This window comes from Eschrichtius robustus, chromosome 3 (genome assembly GCF_028021215.1).
Source record: "Eschrichtius robustus isolate mEscRob2 chromosome 3, mEscRob2.pri, whole genome shotgun sequence".
Lineage (NCBI taxonomy): Eukaryota > Metazoa > Chordata > Mammalia > Artiodactyla > Eschrichtiidae > Eschrichtius > Eschrichtius robustus.
In genome coordinates this window covers 100,640,660-100,659,418 of record NC_090826.1, presented here as the reverse complement: position 1 = coordinate 100,659,418, position 18,759 = coordinate 100,640,660, and the positions used below count along the sequence as shown (strand labels likewise).

The 18,759-nt window shown below is 37.2% G+C and overlaps 1 protein-coding gene across 3 annotated transcripts in view; it reads right to left on the bottom strand.

Moving 5' to 3' along the window:
• HIPK1 (homeodomain interacting protein kinase 1) overlaps window positions 1-18,759 on the bottom strand; it is a 47,312-nt gene that overhangs the window by 4,541 nt on the left and 24,012 nt on the right. For 2 of the 3 annotated variants that reach the window (XM_068540551.1, XM_068540550.1), the window contains exons 4-14: window positions 15,074-15,193; window positions 14,208-14,294; window positions 13,288-13,472; window positions 12,780-12,942; window positions 11,689-11,914; window positions 7,746-7,867; window positions 6,666-6,800; window positions 3,880-4,022; window positions 2,978-3,160; window positions 2,279-2,485; window positions 81-322 (exon numbers count right to left, since the gene is read on the bottom strand). In XM_068540551.1, coding sequence (XP_068396652.1) covers window positions 81-322; window positions 2,279-2,485; window positions 2,978-3,160; window positions 3,880-4,022; window positions 6,666-6,800; window positions 7,746-7,867; window positions 11,689-11,914; window positions 12,780-12,942; window positions 13,288-13,472; window positions 14,208-14,294; window positions 15,074-15,193 — 1,813 coding nt within the window. The remainder of the gene's footprint in view (window positions 1-80; window positions 323-2,278; window positions 2,486-2,977; window positions 3,161-3,879; window positions 4,023-6,665; window positions 6,801-7,745; window positions 7,868-11,688; window positions 11,915-12,779; window positions 12,943-13,287; window positions 13,473-14,207; window positions 14,295-15,073; window positions 15,194-18,759) is intronic. The other variant, XM_068540552.1, reaches the window with a different exon arrangement.

Below are 18,759 nucleotides of genomic sequence, written 5' to 3'. Positions count from 1 at the left end.
TTGGCAAAAGTAGATTATAGCAAAATACTAAAGATACACACATCAAAGGATAATTCAACTCCAGCTGTGAAGAAACTCACCTGAGGCCTGGGTTGCTACAGTGCAGTCACCAAGCTGAGTTTTCAGTGGAGGTACAATGATGGTGCGGGTGCCAGTGCCATCCCCCACGACTCTGCCGGGACCCTCCGGAAGGGGTCCACTATTGCCCCGGAGAGCACTCAGGGTATCAGTGGAATATGGGCTGCTCAAGGAAGAGTCAGAGTCTGGAGAATCATTGACAGTGACATAACTGATGACATTAGACCTTGCCTTCAGGCCAGAGCTGAGGAGAAAAAAATACATGAAAATTCAACCCTCTTTTAGCAATGTTTCTTTGCTGGTCTCTGGTCTTCCCATAATAAAAATGATGATAATCATGATGATAGTAATAATAACAACAGTAGCAGCAACAAATTTCTGAGTGCTTATTATGCATCAGGCACTATTCTTACACTCTACACATATCTCACTGAATCCTCACAACACTTCCATGAAGTAGGTACTTTATCCCTGTTTTGCAGATAAGGCAACTGAGGCAGAGGGAGATGGAGATTAAGAAACTTGACCAAGGGCTTCCTTGGTGGCGCAGTGGTTGAGAATCTGCCTGCCGATGCAGGGGACACGGGTTCGAGCCCTGGTCTGGGAAGATCCCACATGCCGCGGAGCGACTAGGCCCGTGAGCCACAACTACTGAGCCTGCGCGTCTGGAGCCTGTGCTCCGCAACAAGAGAGGCCGCAACAGTGAGAGGCCCGCGCACCGTGATGAAGAGTGGCCCCCGCTTGCCGCCACTAGAGAAAGCCCTCGCACAGAAACGAAGACCCAACACAGCCATAAATAAATAAATAAATAAATAAATAAATAAATAAATAAATAAATAAATAAATAAATAAATAAATAAAAATTAAAAAAAAAAAAAGAAACTTGACCAAGGTCACACAAGTGATAAGTGGTGAAGACAGGATTCAGATCCAGGACAGAATGACTCCAAAGTACACACCTCTAGCAACTATTCTATGTTGCCTCTTAGCCATTCCCATTCGCAGTTATTTCAACAGTATTCTTCAAACACCACTTTATTTTCATATCACCCTGCTAGACTATAAATGGTTCCTTACTGTATCTAATCAAGCTTCTCACTATAGGTGTTTTTAAAAAACGTTTCTTCACAAACTGATCCCTACCTTACTAACTTTACCTTTTCCTTAATTTTTACTAGGCTTGCCTCCGGTCAAAGCAATCCTGCTGGTTATATAATTTTTGTCAGTACTAGGCCACTTTTCTTCACTGGAAAGTTTACTGTTTTTTTTCTTCCCCAAATCAGTTCAATGACCACTTTCAAAACTTAGTTTCAAGTCTATTTACCATTTGTAAATAGCCATTTGTAAATACCATTTCTAAATAGCCCTTTTGAAGTATTTCATTCTAAATTTACTCTTTCAAGTTCATTTAAACTTCATTTACACGTGACTCTGTTAAGTCTCCTAAGTTACTTTCATGCGTGAATCCTTCCTCCTCAGGTAAAAGTAGAGTTATTGCCTCTTCTATATGCCTAACACCAAAAACGCAATGAAGATGAACACAGGATGATCAAGGCAACTGACTATGTTCACACCAAGAGAGGTGTGTATCACAGTTCTTAAATGTATCCAATCTCTCTTAGTTAACTGCCCAATTAAGGACTTAGATTAAGGTGCTGGGATAAGAGGAAATAATCTGGTACTTAAATTCTTAAGCTGAATGACCATATAGCAGAGGGGGGAAAAGAAGGTAGCCCTACTTAAAGTTCTACCTCTTCCAAAGAGGTCTGTTCAGATTAAAAAATTACACGAATTTCATATAATCTCATATCTACCAACTTGTTCCAATTAATTGTTTTTTACATGCTTCTGTTACAGTATCTGTTTTCAGACTCTAAAGTTCCTTAAAGGCAGGGGATCATGTCTGTAGTATATAATGTGCATTCCAAGCCAGAATAGCCTGACAACGTAATCTATACCTTCCATCTAATGTATCTGAACGACTAATTTAACTGATGAATATGTACAATATTACAGAAAACTTGACAATGCTCAGTTATGGAAACTTGAGTGTTCTGGCTCACTCATCCAAGGCCATGCTTCCTAAATACCCCTTTTTAGTCCTTCCTTTCATAGCCAAAATTGAGCCACTTGTGTGAAGCCAACAGACTAAGACCAAGGGCAGGAGCCACAGAGCTAGGGAACCATTCACCTGTCTTACCTATTGGGCTTATATTTGTTGTCCTCTTCCTCATCAGTGTCACTGCGGATAGTGATGACACTCACAGGAGGGCTGGGAGTATCTGGAATGATGATTGGCTGATGCTGATCTTGTACAGGGACTAGGGAATTATAAGAAGATGTGGTACGGAGGGGGCTGCTCCCAACCAGAGAATAGACTTGAGAAGGCAGAACATCCAGAGAGGACCTGTAGGAAAAGGTCACAAGAAAGATCATTCAGTGCTTGGTCCCCAAAACTAGATATCTTTTCCCCAGAACTCTTTCCAATTTGCTCTTTGATTCCTTCTTACCGAATCATTAAGCCAATACACTTAACTATAAAAGTACCAATAAAAAATAAACTAACCACTCTAGCCAGGGTTTCCAGGACAAGAACACCAAAATTAGAATATAGATTTTATTTTTGTATGCCCTTTACCCCATGGTTAAATTTCACTCTGTGAAGTGGGCAGAAAAATAAAAACATCAGCCAAAAGAAGGCTGGATTCAAAGTGGCAGCAGAGAGAAAGGATTAGCATAACCAGAACACCTCTGTATGCATGCCCGAAGGTTAGCTCTTTTCAATTTGGCAGCTTCTTGCTGCTTCATACCAAAAGTGTCTATACTCCAACACTCTAAATGCCAGGTGACATGCCTTTCAAACCAGCAGTTTTAATTATCAGCCCTAACAGAGACTTACTTAGAAGAGACTGGAGCAGACTGCTTATTCTTCTTTGAAGGGAGGGAACTGGATTGTTGTTGTCTGACAACATGGGCAACGCCAACATTAAGGGGCTGAGCAGTGGCCAATGTCACATGGTTAGTCAGCAAGGATGGCTGCTGCATAATAGTGCTGTACTGGTTGCCATGAGAGTGGGCATTCCTGTATCATCAGAAAGAGAAGCACGAATGCTGAAAACACTGGGAAGTCAGGACCAAATAGATAATCAAAGCAATTAAAACAACCAGGGGCTTCCCTGGTGGCGCAGTGGTTGGGAGTCTGCCTGCCGGTGCAGGGAGCGCGGGTTCGAGCCCTGGTCTGGGGGGATCCCACATGCCGCGGAGCAACTGGGCCCATGAGCCACAATTGCTAAGCCTGCGCGTCTGGAGCCTGTGCTCTGCAGCGGGAGAGGCTGCGATAGTGGGAGGCCCCCACACCACGATGAAGAGTGGCCCCCGCTTGCCGCAACTGGAGAAAGCCCTCGCACAGAAACGAAGACCAACACAGCCATAAATAAATAAAAATAAATAAATTAAAACAAACAAACAAAAACCAAATAAAGCTGTGTTTTATTTTTATAGTTGGGCACCTGGATTATAAGGCTTTAGGGGTTTTCACTGTATGGTTTCTTATTGCATAAGACTTTCTTTAAATCTGAAGTAAATAATTCCTGAACTTAGAACCTACTGTTTTCCTGTATTCAAAGTTTTCTTATAACTCCGTCTCCTAGCCCAATATGGATTCTTTTCTTTAAGGATTTCACACAGAGATAAATCTCTCCTTTCCTTGACCTTCTTCCTGTCTCACCAAATCCTCAAGTGCTCCTTCCCTAAGGGATCTGCCCTTGCAAATTCTCCCAGAGAGGAACACAGGGCACTTGCCTCCAGTCTGTGAGCTGCTGGCCACTGCCCATGGCCTCGGGAATCACTGCAGTGGGCTGGACTGAGTTGTGTAGAGCTACCCCAGGCAACTGTTGCCAAGTTGAAGGCAGGAGAATTTGTTGGGTTCCTCCAGGCCAAGCCTGCTGTAAGGAAACAAACACAAAAAGATCCAGACTTGACTCATTCTTGGCTTTTTCTTCTGTTTTTTAGATGAAAGAAAAATTCATATCTTAAAAGAAGTTTCTTGTAGATTGTTAACTTGCAGAGATTAAAAAAAGAAAGGTCAGAGGGGCTCAAGGTTACAAGTCTTATGAACAGGGAAAAAGAACATGTTGCTTACTCTTGGCCACCTCCATCACCTGACCACCAGGGTATTAAAGAAAAGAAGATCCCTGTGGTTAAGAGTTTCTATTATACTGCAGAGTAAAGGAGTCTGAAAGTTCAGAAGTAAGCTCTAGTTAAATGCTGGAGTAACATTTTTGCAAAGAGTCTTAAAACATCCCAAGAAAGAGTTAAGACAACTCCCTTGAGATTAAAAATAGGAATTTAAAAATTTGAGTGCCAATCAGATAAAAGACATCATCAGGTCAATTCAACCCATAAAACAAAGAGGAGAATTGTTCCTTTTTAAAAGGGTAGTACTTGGAAAATGGAGCCAGATGTGGATGACCAAAGGCCAAAATCCTTTGGCAAACAAGCTTAATGCCAGTAAGAGAAAGCTAACTTCATCATTTATAGCCATATGATAGCATTTTTTAAAAATGCAATAAGAAAAATATTTAAGAAATAGATGCAGAGAGTACCATATTTTGTTTTTAGTAGTTTCCTAAATATGCATCATTTGTAGACACATAACTCGACATAAAAACTAATCACTAAAGGAAAATACATTGTTTGTAGTTTTTAACAAGCCATGCCACTTGCAATAAATAGCAACAAATATGTTTTCTGTACTTCTTACGGAAATTGTGGCATTTCCTAGAAAAATGGGAACAGATTTGAAAGTCTGCTTTTTAAACCTGAATTCCACAGTACAATGACCTACAACGCTTGGGTACATATGGTTCTGTTTCTTGAATTCCAAACTGCAAGGCCATCGACACACTGTTTTAAAAATATTTCTGCAAGTAACAGATCCACTTGTTACAAATACCGGTTCCAAACAAGAAGCCTTCAAATCAGAGAAACTGCAAACATGTCTGCTACCATAAGCAGAATTCAAAACAAAACAAACCAAAACAAAACAAAACAAAAAATAAGAGAAGTATGTTAAGTCACACCATGCGTCTTTCCATAAGCCAACACCTGCACAAGACAAAGCATGTAGTTTAATACAAAGCAAGAAATAACATTTCAACGTGAGGCAGAAATCTGGCGTTCCAAGCGACGAACTGTTTTGACAGAGGAAGAACAAAAATATGCAAAGCTTAGCAAATGGCTAGTGCAAACTTAAGAGAAGCAGCAAAGGAGAAGTGTCAACTAACATTCCCAACCTCAAAACTATAGGTGTGCAAGTTAAAACCAGTGGCTTGGAACAATCAAGTTGGAAATATATCTGACTCCCTCACACTCAGGGCTTATGCTTATGATGTAATTAATTGGGTGGTGACAAAGACTCTTAAATTGAAAACCAAAGAAATTCCAGCAACTAAAGTATGTATTCTGAAAGTGTTTTTCACTCACACGAGTCCTTGAGAAACAACAAAATAAATTTAAAGCCACTCTGAAAGATGGAGAAATATCAGGGGTCAACAGTATCGATTAGGTTTTCGAATGCTTATCTAATTTTAAATTTTAAATGATAAAATGCTGGATGTCAAATAAATAATTCTAACTCCCCCAAATAAACCAAACACATCCAAAAATCACTATTAAGGTTACAAATGCTGAAATATACCTCAAAGTCCTATTTGTTTGTTTTCCTATCTCTAAAACCCATACTACATTTGCTGCTATTATTTAATAAATTTTCCCCATGACTTTTGATAACAAAGATATTCTTGCATAAAGTTTTTCAGTCATATTCTCACCTTTGTATAAAGACCTATTTGTAAAATAATTAATTTCTCCAAAACTCCTATAAACGAGTTCACCTTTGATTTCAACCAACAAATGAAATATGATCTAAAAAGGCTCTAAAGGGAAGATGTTTAAATGGAAGATATTAGCTGCCACTGATCATAAGTGGCAAAGAGTTATCTTCATGTGTTCATAGAGGGAAAGTTAATGTCAACTAATAAGGAAATAAAGTAAGAGCATCTTAAACATTTCTACATACACAAAAGTTTTAGAAGCTTAAAACAGTCAGTAAAGAAGGAAGCTAACTTGCCAAGGAGTTCCAATTTTGGCCATCCGGTACCTGTAGCAGAGCCAAACTAAAGGCCATTTCCTTCATTCTCAAGGTTCAGAGGGTAAAAGACAGGGCAGGGAAACAGATAACAGTGTTGAAGCTCTCCTGAGGCTACACCAAGAGCTTTTATCACACTAGGCTGGCAAAGAAGAATCAAGGGGTCTGACCCCTTTCAGAGCCACACTGAACATCAGAGTCAAACAGTGCTTCAGCAAATGTTGGGGAGGAAAACAATGAGACATTAAAGATGTAGCAAGAACACAGCCACAAGATGGCACATGCTTCCATGCCCTCTGCAAAGACTAAGTTAAAAAAATTTTTTTTGAAAAATGAGAAAACCAGAAGAAAACAGAACAAAAACAAACAGGAAAAAGTAAAAAAAAAGAAAGAAACCAAAGAAACTCCGTTAGTAACACAATCAAGTGAGGGCAATTACCAGTACAGCAGCAGTCTGTTCAACCAGCGCCGGCCGGCCGGCTGCGCAGCTCAGAGTAAAGGGCACCGCATACTGCGGTGTGATGGTGGCTACTTGAGGGTGGAGAGTTGCTACCATTAGTGGTGTACAGCTTCCCTGAAATGTAGATTAGGCAGGTGAGTGAAACAAACACGGAGGCAGGTTATCTGGATTCAGAAGGGTTTTCATTCCCCCCAAGTTATTACCAACAATAAGCAGTAATTTCATATCGCTTAAAATGCTAGTACCAAACACAACTTTCCCCTTCAACTCCGCACAGCATTGGCCCACTAGGTCAAATGTCAATGGCCTAAAGCAAAAAAGTATAGGAATCCTTCTTGGGCCGGATTCAGAGGATCAGTTCTAAAAAACTCAGTTAACAAAGGCATGTATTAAGAATTCTTCCTCTTCCTACTCACAAAATCAGGGTTTTGGATTTCAGATTTGCTGTGTGTCATGGGCCACAAACATTTATACACAGAATTAAAAATATAGTATTTGTTGCTTATATGAATATTTCATGAGTTTCTTGACCACCTTAGCTGCATTTTGCATGGCAGGGATAAAGTTTTAAACCTTTCTACAGCCTAGTTAAACACAAGGAATGAAGGAATGTAATACTCGAACAGGCATCCTGATATAACCCAGCCTCTCAACTGTGATGAAATTCTCAAAGAGTGAGTAATGGGGACACTAAGAGAGCAAAAGGGGAACCTTTTACTTTTAGAATCAAAGTGTTGTTATATGTGTACTACACCTTTAAGAGCATCAAGATAAAAAATTAACTTCATCCCACAAAATTAAATTTACTCAGTAGACAATTTCTCAAAGTCTGGATATTTATGTCTCCAAGTCTAAGGAAGTCACTGGCAGAGTTGCAATGGTGTTAGGAATGAGTATGTCATTCCATTATAGATGTTTCATTTTAAGTCCACTGAATCGTGACCAAGAAAGATCTTACAGTCAAAGCAAATACCATTTTCTAGGACAAAATATCTGATTCTCAACAGTGCTTCAGAGAACTTCAGCACTATTGAGTATCCAAGCTGCTCTGTCTTTTACCTGTGTAAGAACTCCCGATTGTATCTGTAGTGGCTGAGCAGCTGGTGCCTGGGGTACAATCGGCACAGCATTATCCATCCTCACAGGGAATCCAGAATGCTTTGTTGTTGCTTGTAGTCCAGCTGTAAAAAGTAACATCACAGTTATATTGCTTTGTTAGGTCTGGGGGTACTGCTTGTTTGGGGGTTTTTTGGTTTGTTTTAGCTTTTCGGTTCGAAAAATCCACCACCCAAGGTTTTCGTTCTAGACACTTAAGACAAAGGCGTTTCACCGAAGTCTGCGAAGTTAAGAAAAGGGAGACTTGATTCCCTTCAGGTTGGATTAATGGAAAGATGCCTGACAGAAGGAGGGCTGGCTTCAGGAAATTCAAAAAACTTTTTTTTAATCCAACAAAGCTTAAAACACAACACTCATCCCACTCCCATTAACAGGAGAGGCAAAAACAAACAAAAAACCTTCACTTAGTAAGTTATGTTCAGCTTTTAATCCTAGAGGGGAAAAAAAACCTTAAGCATTTAAAAAGTGTAATCTATTAAAAGCAAAGACTTTATAACTTTTGGTTAATTAGATAAGAAACATTATGAAAAGCTCAATAATTTATTATCTTAGTTACCCTTTTGTTTAGAATATTTTAAAGGGATGTTTTCACCCAACTCCCCAAAAATATATAACCTAGTTCACAAATTAGTCATATATTTTATCTTTAACCAGTATGTGAACTGAAGGAATTATGCCTAGGATAAAAATATTTTAAAAGTAGACATTGTGGTTTACAGAAACACTTTTTTGTACTTATTTTAGAAATCTGCTCTCGTCACTGACAGCTTTCTAAGACTCTTCTCTAGCTAATGGAAAGCTAGGAAAATTAAGAACTTTTTGCTGCCTTTAGAACAGTGACCACGTCTCTTTATCATTTTATTCATTATCCTCTGGGCACAAATGAATAAATGTTTCCTACAATCAGGAGATTGTTTCCTACAATCTCATTCTGGGGAAAAGAGGGGCTCAAGATAGTTCTCCCTTTTGCCAAGACTTGAGAAGAGAACCTTCAAAGCTTTCGTTTAAACCTACCCTATCAAAGCTTTCAACGTAAAGAATTTAAGTTTCTATAATGCCTCTGATTCACTGATGCCTGCGTTTTGTTAAGTGAGGATACAGCCATTTTAATGAGAATATTCCTTCAGTGACACTTTCTAGGCTATCACCAACTAATTTCTCTGAATATTACTATGGAGGGTATCAAACGAGCATAACTCATAAACTCTAATATTGTTGTTTTCAGCAAGTTAAGTCTTCCAATTTTACATTTCAGTAATTTAAGTAATTTAGTAACTAATTGTCACATAGGAAAACATAATCCAGAAATGTACAAAGTAAACGAGACGAGTAAAATCAGAATTACAACACTCTAATAATAACTTTTTTAAAAGTGCTACTTACATAAAAAGAAAAGGAAACAAATCCAGGTATCCAGATTAAAAAAAAAAAAAAAAATTGCCAGCCATTCTTCCTAAGGCAATGCTATCTAATCAGAAAGCTAAGTAACATCAAGGATTCTTGTCTATATTTCCATGGCTAATTACAAGACAACATTATTGCAATAGCCTCCTACGGCAAAATTTAGGAAGAAATGTTCACTACAGAAGCTCATCTTAGTGTCCCAGGATGATGAAATAAAAGAGGACAAAATTACAGAATTATAGTTTCCACTGAGCAAAATGTCTATCTATTTTGTTCAACTGGAATACTATAGAAAGTAGTATTTATATACTGACCCACAAATGTGACTCTAAATAAGTATTAGATTGCTATAGTAATTTAGGCTAAGCCACAGCAGTCAAGCTAGTTTAAAGCTAGCTTTTTCAGGGAACCCCAAGTGGAAACAAAGAATTAACAAAAGGCAACACTTTGGGAAGGTTCTCCCTGAACCCTGAACTAAAAGGATTAAAGTTTTGTTTTTATTTGTTTTGTTTTTGTTGAACATAGCCCTTTAAATTAAAAAAACCATGAAAGTACGGCAAGAAGAGTAAAAGCTGTCAAATGGATGAGGGTCTATTCTCCTCTAAGTGCAGGCATCTTGTGAAAGAGCAGATGGTGAAAGAAAAGTAGGCAACCTGGTACAGAGGCCTGCTGGGCAGAAACCAGCATATGGCTGTGGTTGGCAAATGAACTGACAACTCCCTACAGCTCTTTGAGTTTAGACACTGAAAGGCAGTACAGAGTATAACACTTCAAGATGTATAAGCTATGGGCCCACTGCCTGGGTTCAAATCATGGCCCTACCGCTGACTGGGCATAAAAACTGGGCAAATGAGGGAATCACGATCAGTTTTCTCACCTATAAATTGGGCATAATGACATTACCCACTTCCCAGGGTTGTTTGTGAGTATGAATTAATACATGTAAAAGCACTTAGAACATTATCTGGCATATAGTAAGTAATACATATCAGTTTTCATTACTGTCATCACTTTAATTTTAAAACTCCCTTTCATTTGTAAATTTTAAAATTTGCTCTATCTAGCTCCTCAGGTTATTTAGACTTCCTAAATAGGAAAAAAATTTCCAAAGCTTATACTTACCTAATTATACCAAAAGGGGTTAAACCACTTTTTCCCTCTACCTCTTCTCCTTACATTTTGTTTTGTTAAAGGAACTAAAAGTTCTTCTGCCTCATCTCTTAAATATCATCTGAGAAGAAGCAGAAAACTTCAGTCGCACATCTGAAAACTGTTCCAATGAAACTCACTTTGGGAAAGGTGAAGGGGAGAGGGGTGGCTATTTGCTAAGTTCAGTAGAAGAATCACTCAACATATGACAACCCAAAGTATAGAATTTACTATTATGAAGCATACGCAAAAAATGATTGGGTAAATTAGGCTAAATTTGCATTTACGCGTTTTGAATCTGCTCCTCCGCTCTCCCTGTGGTTTCTCCCTGATTTACATTGCTATCGCTCTCCTGTCCTCCCAGTAATCTCTCAGTCTCCCCAAGCCCCTCTTTTCCTTCTGCTTGCTCTGACTCTGTCAGAAACCAAAGAAACAAAAGAGTCACAGTCAATAAGTAACTGAAGTAAAAAGATAAAAATGCTAACTGCTTCTATGTGAACTGCTATGAGAAGCCTGAATCCTGGTTTATTCCCAGAGGGCACTGACATTGACTTTCTATTGGGAAAGTCAAGATGTCATCAGAATATATCCTTAAAATAATTTATTTAACCTTTTAAATAGATCAATAAACACGGAACAACAATGAGAAAATGAGGAAGGATGGAAATGTGAAAATTAAAATCTTATCGCAACACATCAGGTGAGAGCCCCCTTCTTCAGCTATTCTATTCCTCTATTGATAGGAATTTGCAGGAACAATATAATTCATAAGCTGAAGCAGATAATCTTAATGGCTTACCCACACAAATACCTCAGCTTGTAGAATTTTTCAGTTCAATAATGATCTTTACTTTTGAATGTAACTTAAGAGGTTTCTACATTCTTAAACATGATTTTTACATTTTTTAATAAAATTACCTTTTATTTGGAATACTAATTTTATTTTATAATGGAATGATACAGGGAATAATATTCAATATATAGCAGTTCTGTTTCCAACAAGTTTTTTCAAGATGTATATACTCTGCACATTGAGAGATACGTGTTTATGCTAGATATAGGACATCAGTACAAGGTCTCAATGGGCAAGAAAACTGGTTATCAGGCAGTTCAAATAAGGAAACATTAATTGAATGCCTACGTGTCAGACAGCATCATAATTAGACAAATAACCAACGTAAAAAAGGTCAACCTACTTCAGTTATCTTCATAATCAAAGACTGAGTTTAAACTTGTCAAAGATCAAAACTAAACAACTAGATACTTACTTAGGATCTGCCTAAAGCAGGTAGGTCTGATATATACCATATGATATAGGAGTTTCCCCACTTACTTTGAAAAGCAGGTGGACATACTATAAATGTTTGTTGGAATGGATCTGTCTGAGTGCAAATCTGGGTGGTTCCAGGCTGCAAGGAAACACCCTGCTGGGCAACTCCAGGAACTGGTGCTGCAGATGATGGGTACAAAGCCGACTGGTAGTTTAGCAGTGAGACATCTGAATTAGCCAGAGAAAGAGTAGCAGCTGCTGCAGTAGAACTGGAAGCTAGAACACTGGCCTAAAAACAAAAGGATACTTGTATAAACATTTTTACATACATAGATTCTATCCAGAAAAACTAAGAACTAAGTTTTAAAATGTAATGTTAACTGTCTTTGAAATAACTCTCTGCTTAAGAAATTCTTCCTCTCTCTTAAATTTAAGGTAGATTATAAAGCTGAAAAAGAAAACAAAGAATAAAAAAACAGTCCTGCTCTGGTTGAGGCTATATAAATAAACCCCTACCTCTTCTTTCTTTGCAAAAAGTTACTGGATGTGAGATCCCACCAAATCTCATATGATCTTCCATTTAGAAAGTAGACCTAGCTAAGAAATTAGGAAACTTACATCTTCAGAAACAAACTTAAATGTAAATATCACTGTTTGGCAAACAAATGCAAAACCACTCTTAAAGTTAATTATTGGAATTCATAGAAACAAAGAGTAGATCAGTAGTTGGTGGGGCAGGGTAGGAGATGGCTGGGGAGGTGGTCAAAGGGTACAAACTTCCAGTTATCAGATGAGTAAGTTCTGAGGACCTAATATACAGCATAGAAAAAAATGATTGGAAACACCTTTCGATACATGTAATGAGAGCTATCTAACAAAAAGAGAGTCATTTGGCTGAAGTCAGTACAATCAACAGCAGTAAGTAGTACAGAAGCCAGGTTCCACTTATTTGGCTATGCTAAGACTATGACGGCATGGATTAGGCCTTTGTATTTAATTTTTGTCAGCACATGACGTGTAGGTATTATCAGTCTGAAAATTCTTACGAAGCAACAAGACCACCAAAGCAAAGACTGGTTTCTTTACCTCACCCTGTACTCTTACTAGTTTTTATCCCACTTAGGTCTGAGTTTCCAAAATCATTTACTGAATACCTGATTGTGCACTGTATTGAGTTGGTTGCTGAAGCTCATGGTTAGATTTGTGCTTGTATTTGGGGCAACATGCGTGGTGAAGGGACTCTTGATCTGACTCACTGTATCATACATGTGAACCCTCCGTTTGCAGATCTCCATGTTCTGAAAACAAGACTTAACACTGAAAAAAGAGATTAAAAATTCAATGAAATAAATGCTGAGATTTAAACAGATAGCAAATAACTCAAGATAAATACAGATCAATGGTTTTTTCCCCCTGAGTACTTTCAGAGAAAATGAACCAAGAGTTTTTATAACCATAAAAAGGCAAAATACACATCTAATTTTTTTTTTTACACATCTAATTTTTAATCTCATGATTTTTCAATGAGAAGGAAAAGCATCACTAAGCCAAATATGCAAGTATCAAAGCCACTGCTCTTGTGATACTTCCATTCAGCTGTAAGATGGTAACTCAACAGAAAACCACATCATGGCAAAATGCCCCAGACCATACTATACTCACTGATTGCTATGTGGAAAATCCAGAAGATGAGTCATTGTCACAAACTGATGGTTAAGAGTTTTCAGAGGAGTAATTCTCTTATCCGCATCAATTGTTAGCATTTTTTTTAACAGATCAATGTATTCTCTTCGATCCGCCTTCTCTGCCAACATATCTGTCCCCTCTAAGTCTGTGGACATGTTCACCTTATAAGGAAAATTTAGAAATATTATACTTCATCACTCAACCTTTAATGTTGACATTTAACATGTGCACTATGTACACATATTTATATATATAATATTCATATGTATAATATATGTGTGTGTGTGTATATATATATATATATATATATATATATATATATATATATAGCTCAAGAGAAAAACCTGAGGAAATTTTTTCACAAATGGAAGCTCTTCTTATACTGTCTAATTAAAATCTTCAATTTGGTACAATTTGTTGGTAGAATAAAGCTGAATAAGCTCTTTTCATTCAAAATCCAGATCAAAGAAGTTAAGCAAAAATGATTGTTATTACTTAAATATAGTTTCTATTGCTGAAAAGATTAAATGACATAGTATGTGTTTAAACAGAGTTTGGAACAAAAGCACTAAATAAATGTTAGCTCTTATGTAAGTATTTATTTAGTAGAAAAACTGGACAAGAAAGGAACCTTCGTAAATAATATTTCAAAATACTGACATGCAAAAGACTAGTTAAGCAAAAGCAAAGGAAAAATATATAATTCTAAAAATATCCTTTGCTAGGATTCAAACATTCTTTTAATATGTGGAAGAATATTAATGTATTTATGTAAAAAATGAAAACATATATTAGACGATAACAAATTGAATCTATCCTTGATATAACCAATGGAAGTGTATCTCTGATTAAAGAGATACATAAATGTCTGGCTTTCTGAAACTTTCCATACTTACCTGAGCCATATCATCTAAACAATTAAAAATGTACTTTCGAGCTTCTTTTGATTTGATCCCAGTCTCCAATTCATGTTCTTCAGGTGTCTACAAAATACAGATTTTTAAAAAATTCCATCTGTATGTTTTCACCTTTTATTCTAAATTAAAGTCAGAATACAGAGATACAAGTGTTGTCACCTTGCCAACCAGAGATCACAAACGTGAAAGTAATTTACAGCAAGAAAATCTTCCGGTAGAGAGATGGGACCTTGATACCTGGCCACCCTTTCAACAATGATAAAATAAATGTGCAAGCAATCATGTAGCACAGTTCCTGAAGAATGTCAGTTAAGAAGAGACATTACCATTTTTCTCTAAAAGCTACTTTCAAATAAAACAATATTTCAAATACTAACTATTCAATAGGCTCAGAGACAGAGTCACTGGGTTAATCAAATTACTCAGACATCTATTTGTTTTAAGAAAATATGTAAGGTCTTAATATGGGCAGTTATAAAATTGTGTTGTTTTGTCATATTTTTGAGAATTCTCTAAAAAACAGCCACTACTAAATTACTCTAGTTCTTCCTATCACTTAATGATAAGCACTACTCTCCATACCCCCTTCTTAGCTGCTGATTCAAATATATAAAATAACCTCAGCCAACTGAACTGGCATTTAATGTTTTGTTTTTTTAACTAAGGATAAGGCCATACGGGTACAATGATATAATTTTTCAAAGTATTTGCTCCTGCAAATGAACATTCCCACTGTCCCTCCCTTTGCCCCCCTCCACCTCAAGAATTTAATAACTAAACTTTGAATTCAAATTGGAATTAAGGAGTACAGGAATGAATAGTACAGTATAGCAAGGGAGTCCGACCTTAAGCCTCCACAGTGGGTACCCCAAATTAGGATCTCTGTTGAAAAACCTGGTTGTTTTTGTTCCGGCACTGAGAAGATATTCAGCTGGCAGGCCTTGTGTTTGTGAAATGTAACGAATCTGAAATGTCAAAACCATCAAAACATTGATTTGGAGTGAAAAGGTAAATTATTAAAAACTTTTACACTAAAATATTATAAATATTAGCTCTAGTCAAAAAAAAAGAAAGGTACTGCAAAGAAATTAACTATTTGATCAATACAAATGAAATTTATCTAGATAAATATATATGCTAACCCACTCACAGATAATTCCCAAATATTTATTCAGTAACTTCCTTGTTACTATACCTGTTATTTACAAGGAAAACTCAGTTTTGAAAATTTTCTATGTGACCTTTTTTGGTTTTTTGTAGATTTCTGATACAGAGTTCAAAAAACTTTAAGAGATTTCTAGGACAGAATAGTTTCCAACAAACTGTTTCATGGATTACCAAGGTTTTGTTTGTTTGTTGATACATTATCAAATTTAAGAGATTAGGAAAAAATTTCCATAAACCTCTTCCTTCCTTGGCTACCCTAGCTCTTGTCAATTGTCCCCACTCTAAATTGCTCATACCATAAAATTAAACAATTTAGTTTCTCTATCCCCACATCAATAAAGGGCAGGTACTATGTTCATTCATTCAATTTTTATTTTTATTTTTAGTTGCATTAGGTCTTCATTGCTGTGCACAGGCTTTCTCTAGTTGTGGCAAGCAGGGGCTACTCTTTGCTGCGGTGCACGGGCTTCTCATTGCGGTGGTTTCTCTTGTTGTGGAGCACAGGCTCTAGGCACACAGACTTCACTAGCTTTAGCACGCAGGCTCAGTAGTTGTGGCTCGTGGGCTTAGTTTCTCCGTGGCCTAGAGAAATGCGGGACCTTCCCGGACCAGGGATTGAACCCGTGTCCCCTGTATTGGCAGGCGATTCTTAACCACTGTGCCACCAGGGAAGTCCCCATTCAATATTTATTGAACACCTACTTTGAACTAGAGCAGCAGTTCTCAAACTGTGGTCTGGGGAACACTGAGGGGTCCCCAAGATCCTTTTAGGGAGTCTATGAAATATAAACTATTTTCATAATAATACTAAGAAGTTATTTGCCTTTTTCATTTCTTTCTCATGGGTATAGAGATTTCCAGAGGTGATGTGTGATAATGTCATTGCTCTGATGGCTAATGAGACATGTGCCTGTATATTCTTGTGTTTTAAAAGTTTCCCAGTTTTGGGACTTCCCTGGTGGCACAGTGGATAATACTCTGCACTCCCAATGCAGGGGGCCCAGGTTTGACCCCTGGTCAGGGAACTAGATCCCACATGCATGCCACAACTCAGAGTTTGCATACCACAACTAAGGAGCCCATGTGTCGCAACTAAGGAGCCTGCGTGCCACAACTAAGGAGCCCGCCTGCCGCAACTAAGGAGCCCGCCTGCCGCAACCAAGACCCAGTACAACCAAATAAATAAATAAATATTTAAAAAAATAAAAATAAAAGTTTCCCAGTTTTATTGTTCACATTTGTTTGCTTTCACAATTCTCCCTATCCAAAAAAGCAATTTGCTTCTTTCCTGACCTACTGAAAGTAAAACAAGAGGTAATTTTTTTAACCATCCGCCCTCCACATAAGAATGGCTATATTTAATGACGAAATTAGAAAGAAACTTTTAAGCAAGGAAATCTTACTTCTCACCTCTTCTCCCCAAAAATTTCAGTTTTAATTTCTAATGCAATATATATTAATAGATATAAGCTATATAAACAGGGCCCTTTGGGGTCCTCAACAATTTTTTAAAAGTGTAAAGCAGAGGTCAGCAAACTATGGCCTACAGGCCAAATCTGGCCTGCCGTCACAAGACAATTTTAGAAAATAGCAGGATATTACTCTGAATCTGTGGGAGCTACCTAACTGGAAGCCAAAATACAGCATTGGCAAAATAGAAAAAAAAAATTAATTGTGGATGAGAACATTTTAAATGTGAACTTCTTTTCCATACAAAAAGGGTGAAACATTTAAAATCCAGGATAAAATCTGTACAATGAAATACTATGCAGACATTTTAAATGATAGGGTAAAAGTATATTTATCGACATTGTAAAGAAAGATATTTCATAATATACTAAGTGAAAAAGCAGATTACAAATTAAATATGACCTCACTTAAAAAAAATTACACTTCACTGATTCTAAGAGGCACATTTTTTCACATTAACATCTTTGAAATTAGGATATGTCTTAAAACTGATAGCCATGATAAATCATGGTTTAATTGGAAGCATTCTTTCTTAGAGGTACAGAAAAGTAGTGCATCTCTCAATCAACGGTGTCTTAGATTTGATGAAACACAGTATATGTATTCCTCTATGTCCGTAAGTTTATATATGAAACATAACTATATGTAGCACATATTCATTCATTCTTTCAGTAAGTACTTATTGAGCCAGGCAGTGGTGATTGTTAAAATAGACATGGTTCTTGCTCTCATAGACCTTGCAGTCAAGTGAGGGAAACAGACACTGAATGCATAATTCAAACTGAATTGGCATCCTGAAGAAAATAAATAGGCTTCTATAAAAATACATAACAAAGGAACCTGACCTAGACTGGGGACTGGTGAGGAAAACATCCTTGAAGAAGTGACACGTTAGCTAATCAATGAGTAGGGACTGACTAAACGAAATGAATGGGTGATAGAGAAGCATTCGAGATTAAGAGAACAGTATGTGTGAGGGCCTGTGCTAGAAGGAAACATTCTTAACCAGGGCTGAAATGATGCCAGTGGGGCTAGTGCAAGAAAAGCAAGAAGTAATGGTGTAAGATCAAATCTAGAAAGGAAGAGAGGAAGAGGAGAACAACCCAGGTAGAGGCTCAGAGGCCATATTAAGGATTTAGCCCTTAATTCTAAATCATGGGAAACCACTAAAGAGCAGGGGAGTGGCATGATCAAATTTGTGTTCTGAAAAAAAATCACTCTGGAAAAAATACTAGACGGAGGCCAGAGTAGATAAAAGGGAGGTTGTCTAGTAGCCCATGTAAGTGATGAAGACAGCCTGGATGAGGGTAATAGCAATAGGAAAAAATGAGTATAATCAAGAGGCATTAGGACATACATGGTCAGGAGATACATGCACGTCCATACATGCATGTGCGTGCGTGTGTGCGCTCTCTCTCTCTCTCTCTCTCACACACACACACACACTGCAAAACTACATTTCCCTTCATAGAATTTATCTCAATTGTACTATATAATTATTTGTGTGATTATTTACTTAATGTCTATTTCCCACCACCAAACTATAGCCTCCATGAGGACAAGGACAATGTTTTATTCAGCACTGTATCCCCAGTAACCAGAGTACCTATGACAGTAGTCAATAAATACATAAAGAAAATTAACAAATTAAATATATAAATAAATACAAAATATACCAAAACATAACAGGTTACCTTTGAGGGGCAGAACCACTAAAGGTTGAAATTTTTGTCTCTTGGCTTACTGCATCTTTTCTAATTTCTCTACAATAATGCACTTATAAAATTAAAACATTAAAAATTTTTAATATTATAGACTGAAAAGAGTTAAACTGTGAAAGTAGAATGGGAACTATCATACAGATACTGCTTTTCACATAGCTTAAAATAAAGCA